We start from the raw sequence: 16,288 nt of genomic DNA on the forward strand, positions 1-16,288 counted from the left end.
TGTGCATATTCTAGGTGATGCTTTTCCTCTGTTCTACTGCTTCAGTTTCACACTCTTCCACCTGTCTTCTCTCTTTCAAAACTATGTTGAAATCTCTTGATTGTTGTGGGCATATATACTTAAACACTTTGATACCATCATTGTAGTGTCTTGTCAAAACAGAGAAGAGCTAAAAGGGTTCTCAGTGCATTCTGAATCTGCTATTCTGTGGTCCCAGTGTTTAAACTTCTTGGACTTCCCCACTGTCTATTACTGCTTTTACAAATACAATCTCGTGGTCTATTCGTGAAGGAAATGAATACACCACAACTAAAAGGACAAGGAATGCGGGTTAGATGCTCTAGGGTCTTGTCATACTCTGCCATTTACTAATAAACCACTTACGTTCTACAAATTGTAGGTGCTCATTTATAAAACGAAAGGGAGTAACTCTACATGAACTATAGATTTCTCCTACTCTAACATTTCATAATTTTCTAAGTTCTTTTCTTAAAATTTCTCTATACTATCATTAATTTTAATTAAAAAATAAAAAACTAACTCTTTTCAAAATCAAAGAGTAATTCCCGTAGTCCTACAATAATGGGATAATTAGTTCTGAAACCTGTCAAGTGTCATGTTTCATATGAAGAGAAAATCATATTAAATAATTTTAAAAAATTAAACGTGGACTTTGTAGCACAAAGACAAGGTCCCCCCGAAATGGTGTTCCTTTATTTACTAGAAATGTTCAGCTCTGCATTAAGGTTGAAATAAAATAAATATATTAACTTTGAGGTGCAAAAATTTCTTATAAAAATCAATTTTTCTTTTCTGTCCATACAAACAAAAGTATGGAATGACATGAGAGGTCAGGTTTATTTGGTAATAGAACGTAGCTTCTTGATATTTTTGATTTTAGGAAAGGAGAATATCAACATCAAAACTTTTTTCAACTTTATTTTTATTTAAAATGAGGCCATATTTTCCTCTTATAAAAAGAGAGTTCAACTAGAACTGTCAATTTTCTCATCTGTAAAACAAGAGCACTGAATCAGCTGACTGTATTCATTCAGAACTCAATTTCCTTATCTTATGATCACTAAGCTTCTCCCTAAATCTAATATACTAAGGTTCTAAGGAAAGGAAAATATATTACTAACGACATGTTTTGATTTTCGTTTCTTAGAGTTCAAATGTCCACCATTCACCTTGGTCTAAGCTTAAGGAACCATTCAAGGGGATACAATGCAGGTGGGAGGAGAAAACAGAACCCTCACACAAGCTGTGCTGTGTTGCAATCAGCCTTCCGTTTGAAAAATAATCTTCACTATAGCTTTAAAGTGATAACTTTGTACCTGCAATGCTTCTTGTTTCAAACGGATTTTCTCTGGCTCCTCCTGAACACGTTCTGAGGAATCATCGACCTCTTCGATTTCTGAGGAGGAAGGACTCTCTACTGTCACAGTCACAGGAAATTCCGATGGACCTGAGTGTCACAAGAAGAAGATAGGAAACCACAGAGTTGTTAAACTAAAGTGCAAAGAAAGAAGACAAGATTGTATAAAAGACAACACAAGCCAGATACCAAATATCCAAATATTAGAGGACATTTAACAAAAGTGATCTGAGGTATCATTATTTATAAATGTCTCTCACTGCTCCTTAGTCTAAAACAGGCAATGACTAAGTAAAAGTACAGGAACTTATTTTTGCTATGTTACTGTACAGACCTCTGTTGTACCTGGTTAGGATTAGTAATGGGAATTGCCCATATTATTTTATTAAGTTTCTTTCACAGAAGCCAAGTGAAGATCCAAGGTAAACATTTCTTCTCAGATCAACTTTATACTGCAAATGAAAAATTTATTCTTCACCATCAGACAAAAACAGTCTGGAAGAAAATGTAGTTTTTCAGAGGAAAATACATCAGTAAAGGGACTGATGAATAATCAGGAAGTCAACATATCTAAGCTGTGAATAATAGACATTAGAATTTTAAAAGATAAATCACATACACATACACAACTAAAACTGACCCATCAAAAACTTCATCTTCTCACCACCCTTAAGCCAAAACTAGGGCAACGATTCTCCCAGCAAGCTTCACTGCCACTGCAGTGTTGTTCAACAGGACATTTCCAAACATTTAAAACTGACCTGGCCACAACCCCATAAAAGTCTACACATCATAAAGAACTGTGCTGGGATTATATAACCACGCAGAAGACAAGTCACTAGGACATCATGTTGACAACAAGCAGCAAACCCTGCAGCCTAGGGAAACCCTAACAGGAGAACGAGGTGCACACCCCTCTCTCCGGGAACGCAAGGCCAGGACTGACACCCAAGATGCTCTTCTCTCAACCTCAGCAGTGGTGCCTTTCACAGAGCAACTAGGCAGTCTCCCAAGACCACTGGGAAGGAGAATCTGATACTGACAGTATTCGCTTGCCACGAGGCCATAAGCGAGGGAATGTGTGTGGCCTTGGTGAGAGAGCAGAGGTTTGGGAGATGTTGCTTTATATTGGCTTTCAGATCAGGAATTTGTACATACAGCCCTCAAACAACGTTTCTTGAAAACATGCGAATATTCTTGAGTATGACAGCTCCATGTGAGGGGTCAGAAATGGCAGTCAAGTTCGTTTCACTGGGTAACAGCTGATTTGCGGACTGGAAAACAGGCTTCCTTGTTTACAGACATAGCCACAAGGCTGCCCGTTGTGTGCCAAATCCACACAACTACACAGTTGCATTGGGAGAGCGACCAAACATGTTTTACATGGATTTATTTCAGAGAGGGAAATGCTTCATGTAAGGCTCTGTCAATTTAAAAAGCAAGAAGAATGACCATCCACCTTTCCCAATTCAAGCCCTATATATCATAAATATGATAGCTACACACCACCAACTGATTACATACATCACGAGCTTTGATGAATGGAAAGCCCCTAAAAAGATAGCAACAAAACGAAGTTAGATCTTCATGTAAATACATCACCAGTTAAACCCAGTTAATACAACTATTTAGTAGTATGAACAGTATCCATACAGAATTGTGTATAAAAATAAATAAGCTCAAAACAAGGACCTGGAGGGCTCTGCTACGGAGAAAACACAACAGAATTCAGCCTACTGGCTTGCTAATAACTCTCTGAACTGCTGAGAGGCCCCTTCAGCTCCTATGTTCAGGATGGTTGAGATTTCAGTCTCTCTTCTTTAAATGGTGATATTAATCGTTCTCTAATTTACCCCCCTGTGTGACCAGGATGGACCTGCGATTAAGTGTCTCAGGAAGAAGACAGGAAACCACAGAGCTGTGAAACTCAAGTGCAAACACTGGGGATTCAACACTATAGTTTATGCAACAGCAATTCACATTACCATTTGCAAAAAAGTAGTCGGTTGTCCAGTGGGGATTAGAAACATCCATTTAACATGAGCAACTGAACAGATATTTTACACAGGAACTACTTCAAGTACTATTTAAAATCAATTCTCTTTGTTTTCTTAAGCAATTGTTAATCCCCAATTTCCTGATTACTACCAAGTAAGTCACCTGAAGATCATCTAGAGCCATCTATTTCACTTAGCAAGCCTAAAGCTATAATTCAACCATTTTATTTACTGTTCTGTGACAAAAATTACTATGAACAGCTATCCCCTGGATAAGAAATCAGGTAATGCTAGTTTGACTCACTAAATCTGATTTACTGAGTTAATAAGCCAGTTCATTTAGAATAGCTCTAATGCATATTTTTCATCCATTCTGCATTAAACTATTTCCCATGCCTAAAATGTCTTTTTTCCCATTCGTACGTATCCAAATTCCTACTTCTGTGCTGTAGGGCTTCGCTCAACTACACCTGCCTTTAATCAAACTTTTCTCACATGCACAATTGGTGATCATTTTAGTCTCCTCAAGACTCCCACGGAGTTACCTCTGTTGTGACACTTGAGAAACAACTTGAAACTCCCAATTACTTTTAATTTTTCTTCCTTAGAGGGCTCATTAGGCAGAAGCCAAGCCATGTGTGAGTTACCTTTTTTCCTCTACACAAAGCACCAGAGACCACCCACATAATACAAGTTCCAAAATAAAGAACTCTAAATGACTGAAAAAGACAGGGAATGCAAACAGCTTACCTGTTGCTTTTTGCACTTTCTGCAGGACACAATGGCCGGAAACCAGACACTCCAGGTGGTAGCGCTTCAGGAGGGTAGCATTCTTTACCAGCAGAGTGTTTCCTTCCATTACTTACAGGCTTCTTTGCGGCCAAGACTACGTTTGACAAAGCATGAAAACAAGGAATCAAGATGCACCAAAGGTCTACAGAGCAACTGTCACACGTGCACACGTCGAAAGGAATCAAAAAGGCACTTGACAATGATGCCAAGCCCATTTAAAAAGAGGATCGGTTTTGTACAAAGGTTTTACATAAGCCAGCATTTTTTTTTTTTTTTTTTTGCGGTACGCGGGCTTCTCACTGTCGTGGCCTCTCCCGTTGCGGAGCACAGGCTCCGGACGCGCAGGCTCAGCGGCCATGGCTCACGGGCCCAGCCGCTCCGCGGCATGTGGGATCTTCCCAGACCGGGGCACGAACCCGTGTCCCCTGCATCAGCAGGCGGACTCTCAACCACTGCGCCACCAGGGAAGCCCTAAGCCAGCATTTTTAAAAAATATAAGTTCTCTACAGTAACAAGTTATTTTAACTAAAACAAAAGTATTGACATGTGCAGAAATGCAAAAATAAAGTTTAAAAAAAGATCCCAAAGTATGATACATTTTATGTATCATGCAGAAACACTCAAGTTTCCTGAATCGTAGAACACCTTTGGCATTTCTGAATCTCAAGGACACAGAAACACAGATATACCCATGACTTCTGCCAAACAGAATCTTCAGAAGTAGACCAAAAGTTAAATTTAAGATGAGTTTTTCTATGTAAAAACAATACAAGTTATAAGGCTGCAAGTTGCTGGGGGGTAGGTGAGTCAATTTTACCTTCCTATAAGCCTGTCAACCTTCACTGCTCCTTTGATTTCATATAGAAAACACAAAAAAACCAAATGAAACCCACTGGATGAAAGAGTGAAATGTGGAGACTTACCCTATATTTCAGTAGTAAAGAGGCAAGTATCTTTATATGAAACATTTGGTTGCAAAAACTAGACCTACGTGTTAATATTTTACTTAGAACAAGCCATATATTAAAATTCACATTTAAATATTTAATTTGAATTTACTGAAAACAAACATCATAGGTTAAAATGGTTATATTTATCCTTCAAAGCGACTATATTTTATGTTATTTTATTTATTTATTTTAATAGATCTTGATTGGACTATAATTGCTTCACAATTCTGTGTTAGTTTCTGTTACACAACAAAGCGAATCAGCCATATGCATACACATGTCCCCATATCCCACCCTCTTGAGCCTCCCTCCCACCCTCCCTATCCCACCCTCCCTATCCCACCCCTCTAGGTCATCGCAAAGCACCAAGCTGATCTCCCTGTGCTATGCTGCTGCTTTCTACTATATTTTAGCAGCATTAGGATGCAGGGTAAAATGGAGTGTATGTGGTAATATAGGACAAATATTTCATAGAGTGTAGCTTATTGATAATCACCACACGATCCTGTGTGATTTACATGCCTCTTAAAAATATATAGGAGCTCAGTTCATTTTGTGCTATTTTATTGTGTTTTTTAACTTCATTGCCATCAAAAAAAATGTTTGTATGCATACGGTTTGTATGTGTATACCCTTCCTTTACTTTCAGAAACTAATGCAAATACATTTGTATTAAAATTTTTTTAAATTACACTTTTCTTGTTAGGAGATTAAAAAATTTCTAATAAAAGTTCCCATCTTTTATTAGGCATACATAAGTACAATACAAATGTGACACAATTCAAACCATTATTTCACTCCTATACTCACCTGGATCTAGGTATATACCCAGATACTGATTTGGCTTACCTCTATGTCTCCAAATAACTGAGGCAAATACAAAAAAAAGCCCAAGAAATAAAATTACTCTTAAAAGAGCTCAATGAGCTTGTATACTTCAGTTACATTTCCACTTTGTTTAATCATGCTAACTAAAAAAAAATGTTTAACTGTTCTCATTCCATGATGCCCTATTATTCTGTACTAATTTTACAGAATTCCTAATATGTTTTACATATACATGTTTTATTTATATATCTTTCCATTCCTAATATCATAGCAAAAGTCAATGTAGCTATTTTAAGAATGCTTTACATAGGATATAAACTTTTAATAATAATATCTAATTAGTGTGATATCACAAATCTTAACTTCTTTGAATGTACTATTTGATTATTAAAATATCACTCTCTTGAAATAACAATTGGCAGACGATCATAAGCTTTTTTTTGACTTCATAAACACTCTTAACAACTTATTTAATACACTATTGTCCAAGCAAGTTAATAGAGAATCAAAAACATACAACTTGAAGTATAAAAAAAAAAAGCTGTATTTATGAAGATGTTTACAATAGTTTATTTGAGGTTATTTCCAATTTTTCACCAATTTAAGAAATTGACCTACTCAATGAAACCTTGTGAATGCAATGTTAAAAAGTATAACTATGAATCACAGAATTTAAATTTAGTATGAAAAGAATGGCAAATTATATTGAAGCTATGTGGAATTATGTTTATAGACAGCAGGAAAAGAAAATTAAAATGTAAATATTGCTTGATAGGATAATGGGATTAGAGGTGGTCTTTTAAATTTTTCATTTTTATGCTAATACAATACCTTTATAAAACTCAAAAATCTTCAAACAACACATTTTTTTAAAATTGTGGTAGACTACACAAAACAGAAAATTTATAATTTTAACCATTTTAAAGTGGACCGTTCTGTGATATGAAGTCAACAAATTTTTAAAACTTTCAGAGGGCACCTGAATAAAAGATGTGCTGTCCACTGGTGATTTTAATGTATCTGGTATATAACTAAAGTCACCACAAAACTCTTTCTGGGAAATTGGCAGATCATAAAAATAAAAAATTTATTTTGCTTTTTATTAAACCTTATTGTTTTGCTGTTTCAAAATTCAAATTTACTCACAAGAAACAGTTTCATATTAGATTTGGTTTCACAAATGCTGCTCCTGCTATTCATTCTTATCACCAAAAAAAAAAGACTATTTGTGACTAACGATAATATGTTACAGAAAATAAAAAGTTAAAAGGTTTTCAATCTGCATATCTGGGAACCTAAATTAAAGCATCACACAACATTTTCAAAAACAGAAAAGCCATTTGATTTGACTAAAATCTTAGTTTTAAGATGGCAGAAAGTACCTTGATAATTTTCTTTTAAGAAAGAAAGAAAACCAAGCCATTAAAGAGAAATTCTTCCGAGAGAACTGAAACATGTTATATAACTCTGACTTGGCACTCCTTCCATCTGGAGAACTTTTTTGGTAACTGTTTTCATCACAGAATGATCTAAAGTAAAATGAATTGAAATTAGAGTAATTATTTTCCAGTGAGTGGCTATTTCCATTTAAAACCAAAAGCCAACTAATTATTGCTTTTCCCATAAATTTAAATATGAAATCTACATTATATAATTATACACTTATTTCCCCTTGTGTATTCTAATTTCTTCCTCAGAAACCTAAGATGCCATCTTGCAGACTGCCCACAGTGGCTACTATTTTGGCAGCAGCAAAGGTCAACTTGAAACATTTTGCATCTAAAGTGGCTTTGGCTACCTTTGGATACAAAGTACAGTCTGAGCACCGTCCAGACGCTTAGATACCTAAAGAGCATCTAAGATATCAAACCAGGGCATCCAAGATAACAAACCAAGTCCTGATATTCCCTCAAAAGCTGCTCCTCCCATCAGCCCCCTTCTTCTAAGGGATACTACCCAGTTGCACACATAATCATCAACGACTTGTCTCCTTGGTACTATTTCTTTCATACCTCACATCTATCTGCAGGTCTTGATAGCTACACCCTCAAAACACAACCTGAATTCAACCACTTTTCACTTGCTGCAAACTTCCAACCTAACCTAGGCCATAAACATCTCTTATTTGGAGCACTGGGATAGTCTCCTAACTGGTCACCCTGTTCCTCTTTTTTTTTTTTTTTTTTTTTTTTTTTTTGAGGTACACGGGCCTCTCACTGTTGTGGCCTCTCCCGTTGCGGAGCACAGGCTCAGGACGTGCAGGCTCAGCGGCCATGGCTCATGGGCCTAGCCGTTCCGCGGCACGTGGGATCTTCCCGGACCGGGGCACGAACCCGCGTCCCATGCATCGGCAGGCGGATTCTCAACCACTGCGCCACCAGGAAAGCCCCCTGTTCCTCTTCTTTATCCTCCCAAGTCCCTTCTCTATACCAGGTCACCTTATTCAGATACGATTTGCATCATGCCTTTTTCCAGTTCAAACCCCTCTACTCATTTAGAATAATCCACATCTTTACTCTGGCCTTCAAGACTTTACAAGAGCAGACCCCTGGCTAGCTCCTTGACCTCATGTCATACCACACTCTTCTTCACTCGGTACTCTGCCCAGATTGGTCTCCTTGCTTTTCCTTAAATACTCCACCCACCTACATGCCTACATACTCATTGCCTCCTTGTCCTGGAATGTGCTTACTCCACATCTTCCATGGCTTGCTCCTCTCTTCATTCAGGTCTCCGTTCAAATGCCACTTCTCCAGTGAAGCTGTCCCCTAACAAATCTATCCAATGGAGTCCTACCTGCTCTCCCTCACTCTCCTTACATTAAGATAGTTTTGCACTTCCTACTCTCTAAAATTATATGACTTATCTATTTACTCATTTCTATCTGATCTCCTTCACTAGAATGTAAGCTCCATGAGGGCAAGACTTTTGTCTGTCTGGTTCACTGCTTTATCCCTAGTCCCTAAACCCGTCTCTGGCACACAGAAGATGATTACAAAATTACTTGTGAATCTGACAAATGAATAAAGTACTCCTGGCAAGAATTCAGAGGTTGCACAGGAAAGAAAGAATGCTCTTGGTGGAAGCAGGCTTAGTATCTAGGTTCACCTCTATTCAGAGTAGAGATAAGAAAAATTGACAAGTATAATTCACTTTAATTAGTACCTTAGCTGCTAAAAACATAAGGGAAGTGCAACACTAGAAAAGTACAGTTGAAGCTTGAACAACATGGGTTTGAACCTCACGGGTCCACTGACACACGCATAGTTTTCAATACATATGTACTATCGTCCTACATGATCCAAGGTTGGTTGAATCCACACATGTGGAACCACTGACTATAAACTTATACCCAGATCTTCAACTGCGTAGGGGTCGACACCCCTAAGCCCACGTTGTTCAAGGGCCCACTGTATATGATGAGGAAAGTTAAACACATTAAGTTTTAAAAAACTGTCAATACCTGAAATTTTTTGTTTTGCTATGTGTTTATCAATTTAAAAAAAGTGACCACATACCAACAAGCAGATTTTTTCTTATATCCAGAACGAGCAGAGTTCTGTTGGTTTCAAGGGCCTTTAGGAAAGCCTTTGCTCCTTCACTGGTGAGGCCGCACTGCTGCAGGTCAAGTGCTTTTCGATGAAAGACAAAAGGTCACTTGCTAACTCTACAGATTTAACATATAGACAACTCTCGTTTTCTCACGTGTGGAAGAGTCCTGCACAAGACAAGTCATGGCAGGTTTGTAATTTTGGGTATGGAAAAAAACAGAAACATATACGCACACACATAATGCATAATCCAATTTAAAAACCTCTTCTTGGATGTGCAATGATAACCCTGGCTTTAGTAACAATAAACCAGACAACATATTTTACAATTACAGAACTGAAGAATAACTGTATATAACCTATGAGCAAAAAGCATCACAAAATGAATCTCAGTTCATAATTAGCAAGGGCGGCAGGGGCGTGTAAACCTCACAAGCAAAACCTGGTGGAGCTCAGAAATGCACTGCATTGTTTTGATCATGATCTTCAGCTCCAAATCACACTTGAAACTAGTTCAAAGGGGAAAACAAAATAGAAGAAATGTAATAACTGTTAGTTTTAGAGGAAAAAAAGACAAGTCTAAGAGGATACAAATAATAAAAACTTTCAACAATGTGTGAATACAGAATACATACTAAAAACCTATCATGAAAGTATGATGGTCAAGAACCCTCGCAGTAAAAGGTCAAGACAAAAACCAGAAAAACGGATCATGAATTCTAGTAGTTCTGGGGCTGAACAACCTACTCATTTAAACCAAAGGGATCATCACTAAAGCCCAGGGATTAAAAACTATTACATGAAAGGAAACTATCATGAGTCTTTTGTTTAAGTGTTGTGTGGACCATCACATTAAAATAACTGGAGTCTTTCAACACCCCCATGACACACAGAAATAGCAAGTCAGACATACGGATCTGACAGGATATGATACAACCCTTACAAGCTCTCACTACAGAAGAATGGACACAGGGTATAATTAACCAAATAGCCAAATTAATACAAACAGCCAGTAAACCTCACCAGTCAATCAAATGAATACAAAATAAAACACAATGTGGTTATTCTCCTATCAGATGAAGCCAAGATTCTGTAAGAAAAGCCTTTAAATAATGTCTATACCCTTTGGATCCAACAACTCTCTTTCTAAGAATTTAACCAAAAGAAATAGTCAGAGATATAGGTAAGGATATATATCAGAGTACTATTTGTAACTGAAAAACTGGGCAAAGCTTATATACAAGAATGGATAAGCTATGTGCACTGTGGCATATTCATATAATGGAATACTGAACAATCACAAAAAATGATGCAGGAGATGCAAATTTACTGACTTGCTAAAATGCTCATACTAAATTAACTGAAAAAAGTTATAAAATTTGGAGTAATCCCACTTGCATAGAAAATGGAGAGGTACTCATTTTTTTAGTTTTACATTTTTTTACAAGTGCTACAGGCCAGTGTTTGTGAGAGGCAGGCTTCGCATCTACTGTTGGGGTGGACTACAAATTGGCATAGCCTTTCTGGGTGGTAATTTGGCCATGTGTATCAAATGTCTTAAAAATAGGTCACACTTAGTCATTCCACTTGTAGTACCTTATTCTACAGAAGTAATCCCGATGGACACAGAGATGTATATACAACGTATTCACATTGTTTCTGACAGGGAAAAGCAAACTGTCTAAATAGAATTGCAAAGAATCGATTAAACTATGGGACATCAATACAACACAATACTACATGATACATCATTAAGTGAAAAAAGCAGGAATATGAAATAGCAGGTATACTACAATTCTATTTTTGTAATCCCTAAGTGTACATGTATATTTGTAGAAAAAAAAAGACTGAAAGTATATACGTCAAAATGAACAGTGATTATATCTGGGTATTAAAATTATAGGTAATTGTTCTCTTGTTACTCTGTATTTTCTATAAAGGATATATGCAACTCTTAGAGAAAGTTTAAAAGCAAAATAAAAGCTATCAGTACAATGAGGCTTTAAAAAATCCTATCACAATAGTATCATGCCAAAAGCTAAGCATATTTCATATTAAAAATTCAGTATTTTCAATTTTAGAATTTCCCTCTAAGCCATAAATCCTCACTAAGAGATTCTGCCAAAGCACTTGCACCCAGGTCACCAATGAGCATGTTGCAGTTCAGAGTGATGCGCCTCAAACCAGTCATGCAGTCAAGATCACGTCTCCTGGAATGAAGACTCTCAGCCCAGGTTTCTTCATGCCTTCTGGTAGTCTGATACTTCAAAGATTTAATGGGATGAAATTAAGATGCTTGAATAAGGAAACAGGGTGTGCCTGAGTATGGCTTATTCTGTCAGAGATTTACACACACACACAGATCAAGCATATATGCCAGGAGCATCAACCTGAGAAATTCAACAGTCACTTCTGGTTTACGAGTCCAGTGACCCAGATTCTGCTCGGTCAGTGATTAGATTCTAGCCACTGCATTTCCTGTTTCTGAACACTTATGTAAAGTTGGACAACTCAATTACAGTCTATGAATTATTTTCCTTATCTTCTAAGTCAGGGAATTGGTTCTAAATCCTATCTTTGCTGAGGCCCTATATTTCATCATCCTGTCCTCCAATGGCCTCCAAACACCTCACTGGGCAAACCATAAGAAAACTTTTTAATATGCATCTTATTTATTAACAAATTATATACACAAAGTTCCATACATAGAATTTATGTACATGATAAACTACACAGATTTTTAAAAATAATACAAAGGTAAAAATGTTCTCATATTTTCTTTTCCTAACTCCTAAGGCATTATTTTATTTTATTTATTTTTTTATAAAGATTTATGTATTTATTTATTTGTTTGTTTGTTTGGCTGTGCCGGGTCTTTAGTTGCAGCATGCCGGATCTTTTAGTTGTGGCATGTGGGCTCTTAGTTATGGCAGGCACGTGGGATCTAGTTCCTCGAGCAGGGATCGAACCCAAGCCCCCTACATTGGGAGCACATAGTGTTAACTGCTGGACCGCCAGGGAAGTCTCAAGCATTATTTAAAAAACTATATTTACAAAATGTATCTCACATGCTACCTTGGGTGTGCACACAAGCTTTAGAGGCCTGGACTATGCAGAGCCAGTTTAATGTGCCTTGGGAAAATAATGGTTTGACATTTAAGCAAAAGTACTGTCTTGAAGACATTCAATTCTTTATGTTCATAAAGTAAATTTTGGTAACAGGGAACACTGACTGTAAATGAAAAAAGTCTTATTACATTCCTGAAAAAGTAAAAGACTCAAAGTGCCTTTGTTACTCTAAAAGGAAAATCATTAGTGTCATTTTTCTATTAACAATAACTTATTAAAGCTCCAAGCAGAAACAACAGCAATCACTTACACAGTGCTTAGTATGTGCCAGGCACTATTTATACAAATAAGTGCATTTAAACCTCATAATGAGGCATAGAGGTTAAGTGATTTGCCCATGGTCACTAGCTATGAAATGGGAGAAAGGAATTCACTCTGTCTACAAGAGGCGGGCAGGTCAGGCGTGGATCAAGGCCGGAGAGGACGACACCTCTAGGCCACAGCAAGTAAGGGCTGAGTGCGACGCCCCAACCGAAGAAAACTGCCCCACACCGAGCGGTCTCCTGACACCCCGAGCAGGTGCTGGCCTCCGAAAACACGTGTGGGAGCAGTGGGGACAGAGCTCCTGAAGCAAAAAGGAACCGCAGTTGATTATGGAAGATTCTCACAAGAATAACGCTTCAGAGACAGCACCTCAGTCTGGTTCAACAGTTCAGGGAGCTCATATTTCTCATATTCCTCAACAGATGTCATTAAGAGGATCTGCGCCAGTGACAATTGTACCTCTTCCTGGAGAGCAAGTACAGGTTCAGGGGGTCATCCAGACAGCTCAGTCTTCTGTAACTCACCCACCACACGTGCAAACGGTATCATCTTTATCAGAAAGTGAAGAGTCTCAGGACTCATCTGACAGCATAGGCTCCTCACAGAAAACCCACGGGATCCTAGCACGGCGCCCATCTTACAGAAAAATTTTGAAAGACCTATCTTCTGAAGATACACGGGGCAGAAAAGGAGACGGAGAAAATCCTGGAGTTTCTGCTGTCACTTCTATGTCTGTTCCAACTCCCATCTATCAGACTAGCACCGGACAGTACATTGCCATTGCCCCAAATGGAGCCTTACAGCTGGCCAGTCCAGGCACAGATGGAGTACAGGGGCTTCAGACATTAACCATGACAAATTCAGGCAGTACTCAACAAGGTACAACAATTCTCCAGTATGCACAGACCTCTGATGGACAGCAAATACTTGTGCCCAGCAACCAGGTGGTTGTACAAACTGCATCAGGAGATATGCAGACATATCAGATCCGTACCACACCTTCAGCTACTTCGCTACCACAAACCGTGGTGATGACATCTCCCATAACCCTTACATCTCAGACAACTAAGACAGATGACCCCCAACTGAAAAGAGAAATAAGGTTGATGAAAAATAGAGATCCTGTAATGTGGAGAGCTGTGATTGGAACTAATAACATAGATGGGCGTCAGCCACACTCCAAGATGATGAAAGTTAAAGCGATCATTATCCATCCAGACTTCGATGTGGAATCTTATGAAAATGATATTGCGCTTTTTCATTTAAAGAAAGCAGTGAGATATAATGATTATATTCAGCCTATCTGTCTACCTTTTGGTGTTTTCCAAAGACTGAACCGAAACACGAAGTGTTTTATAAGTGGATGGGGAAGAACAAAAGAAGAAGGTAATATTACAAAAAAATTACACGAAGCAGAAGTGCATTATACTTCTCGAAGTTTTTGTAATTCTGACAAGAGCTATGGGGATATAATTCCTTACACTTCATTTTGTGCAGGTGATGGAGATGGAGTTTTTGATACTTGCAGGGGTGATAGTGGTGGACCATTAATGTGCTACTTACCAGAACGTAAACGATATTTTGTAATGGGAATTACCAGTTACGGATATGGCTGTGGTCGAAAAAATTTTCCTGGTGTCTACAGTGGGCCATCCTCCTACCAAAAGTGGCTGACAGATCACTTCTACCAGAACTGGAAGCAGGCTCTCGAAGAGATATTTGCACAGTCATGCTCATGGCAGCATTATTCACAATAGCCAAAATGCAAAAGCAACCCAAGTGTCCATCAACAGATGAATGGATAAACAAAATGTGGTATACACATACAATGGAACATTATTCAGCCTTAAAAAGTAAAGATATTGTGTCACATGATACAACATGGATGAACCTTGAGGACATTATGTAAAGAGAAATAAGCCAGTCACAAAAGAACAAATATTGTATGATTCCAATTATATGAGGTATCTAGAGTAGTTAAATTCATAGAGACAAAAAGAATGGTAGTTGTCAGGTGCTGGGAAAGGGGGAGAAATGGAGAATTACTGTTTAATTGGTACAGAGTTTTGCATGATTAAAAGAGTCTGTGGATGGCTGGTGGTGATGGTAGCACAACACTATGCATGTACTTAATGTCACTGAACTGCATACTTAAAAATGGTTGATTGTAAATTTCAAAAAAAAAAAAAAAAAAAGAAATGGGAGAAAGGAGATTTGAACCTAGGTCATTTGGCTTCCGCACCCAAGTTCCTGACTGTTTTCTACCTCAGGGGTCAATGGACTTGCCCTGTACAGGCTCAAAGAATTTTTCAATTTTTAAAATCTAAATTTAAACATTTCCAGGTTTGTGGGCTATACAGTTTCTGTTGCAACGACTCTGCCCCACTGGTGTAGGGTGAAAGGAGCCACAACTACCATGTAAACAATGGGTGCGACTCTGTTCCAGAAAAACTTCCTTTACAAAGCCAGGCGACGGGCTGGATCTGGCCCACCAGCCAGAGTTTACCTATCCCTGATCTGCACCATCAAACTATTAAAAAGCCTTCATGTCAAATTATTAACTAACTTTAGGCCTAAATACAGTCATTATAACCACTGTAAAGTTGTTAAGGCATTATTTTAAAAACTGTATTTACAAATTGCTGATGTACTGACTTTTATTAGTTTAAAAACTACAACAGCTAATAAACACTTGATTCATTTAAGTCTTGAAGACTAAAATGGCATAGTTTCTTCACAGTATTACAATAAATGTTTTCAGTAAAAAAACATACATAAAAGTATTATTAGGTATTATATATTAAATCTCTTATTTCTAAAATTAAGTGGACTATCTTTACTAAATGGTAGAATCCCAAACTGAAAACTGGTCATATTCTTTCAGCAAAATGAAAGCTGCGCTCACATGTATTAAAAGACAAAAATTAGGGCTTTCCTGGTGGCGCAGTGGTTGAGAGTCCACCTGCCAATGCAGGGGACGTGGGTTTGTGCCCCGGGCTGGGAAGATCCCACATGCCGCAGAGCGGCTAGGCCCGTGAGCCATGGCCGCTGAGCCTGCGCGTCCAGAGCCTGTGCTCCGCAACGGGAGAGGCCACAACAGTACCACACACACACACACAAAAGACAAAAATTAACTGCCCTCTGTATCAATATATTAATGTGCTTCAATCACATATGTTTTCATGAAAGTTTAAACATAAAATCACCTTTAAGATCTAGGCCATGTGATCTGCTCCATGCCATGTCAGAACACACCCCGTGAAGTTTACTTAACTTGTCTTAAGTGTGATAGAATTCTTTATACCTTGACAAATAACTAAAAGGAAAAAAAAAAAAACCCACACACACAATAAGATGAAGAGCCTATACATTTGTCAATCTTGACTTATTTGCTTTTCT

The 16,288-nt window shown here is 37.9% G+C and overlaps 2 protein-coding genes across 2 annotated transcripts in view; one reads left to right on the forward strand and one right to left on the reverse strand.

Annotated features, from left to right (window-relative positions):
* The window catches only part of LOC309807674 (uncharacterized protein), a 239,551-nt gene that overhangs the window by 190,449 nt on the left and 32,814 nt on the right, over positions 1–16,288 (reverse strand). The window lies entirely within an intron of this gene.
* LOC309808059 (uncharacterized protein) lies at positions 12,791–14,646 on the forward strand (the record flags this gene model as incomplete). The annotated part of the gene is made up of 1 exon (XM_082628064.1): positions 12,791–14,646. The coding sequence occupies exon 1, from the start codon at positions 13,219–13,221 to the stop codon at positions 14,644–14,646; it is 1,428 nt and encodes a 475-aa protein (XP_082484190.1). The 5' UTR covers positions 12,791–13,218.

This window comes from Mesoplodon mirus (assembly GCF_964341445.2).
Source record: "Mesoplodon mirus genome assembly, chromosome: 7".
Taxonomy (NCBI): domain Eukaryota; kingdom Metazoa; phylum Chordata; class Mammalia; order Artiodactyla; family Ziphiidae; genus Mesoplodon; species Mesoplodon mirus.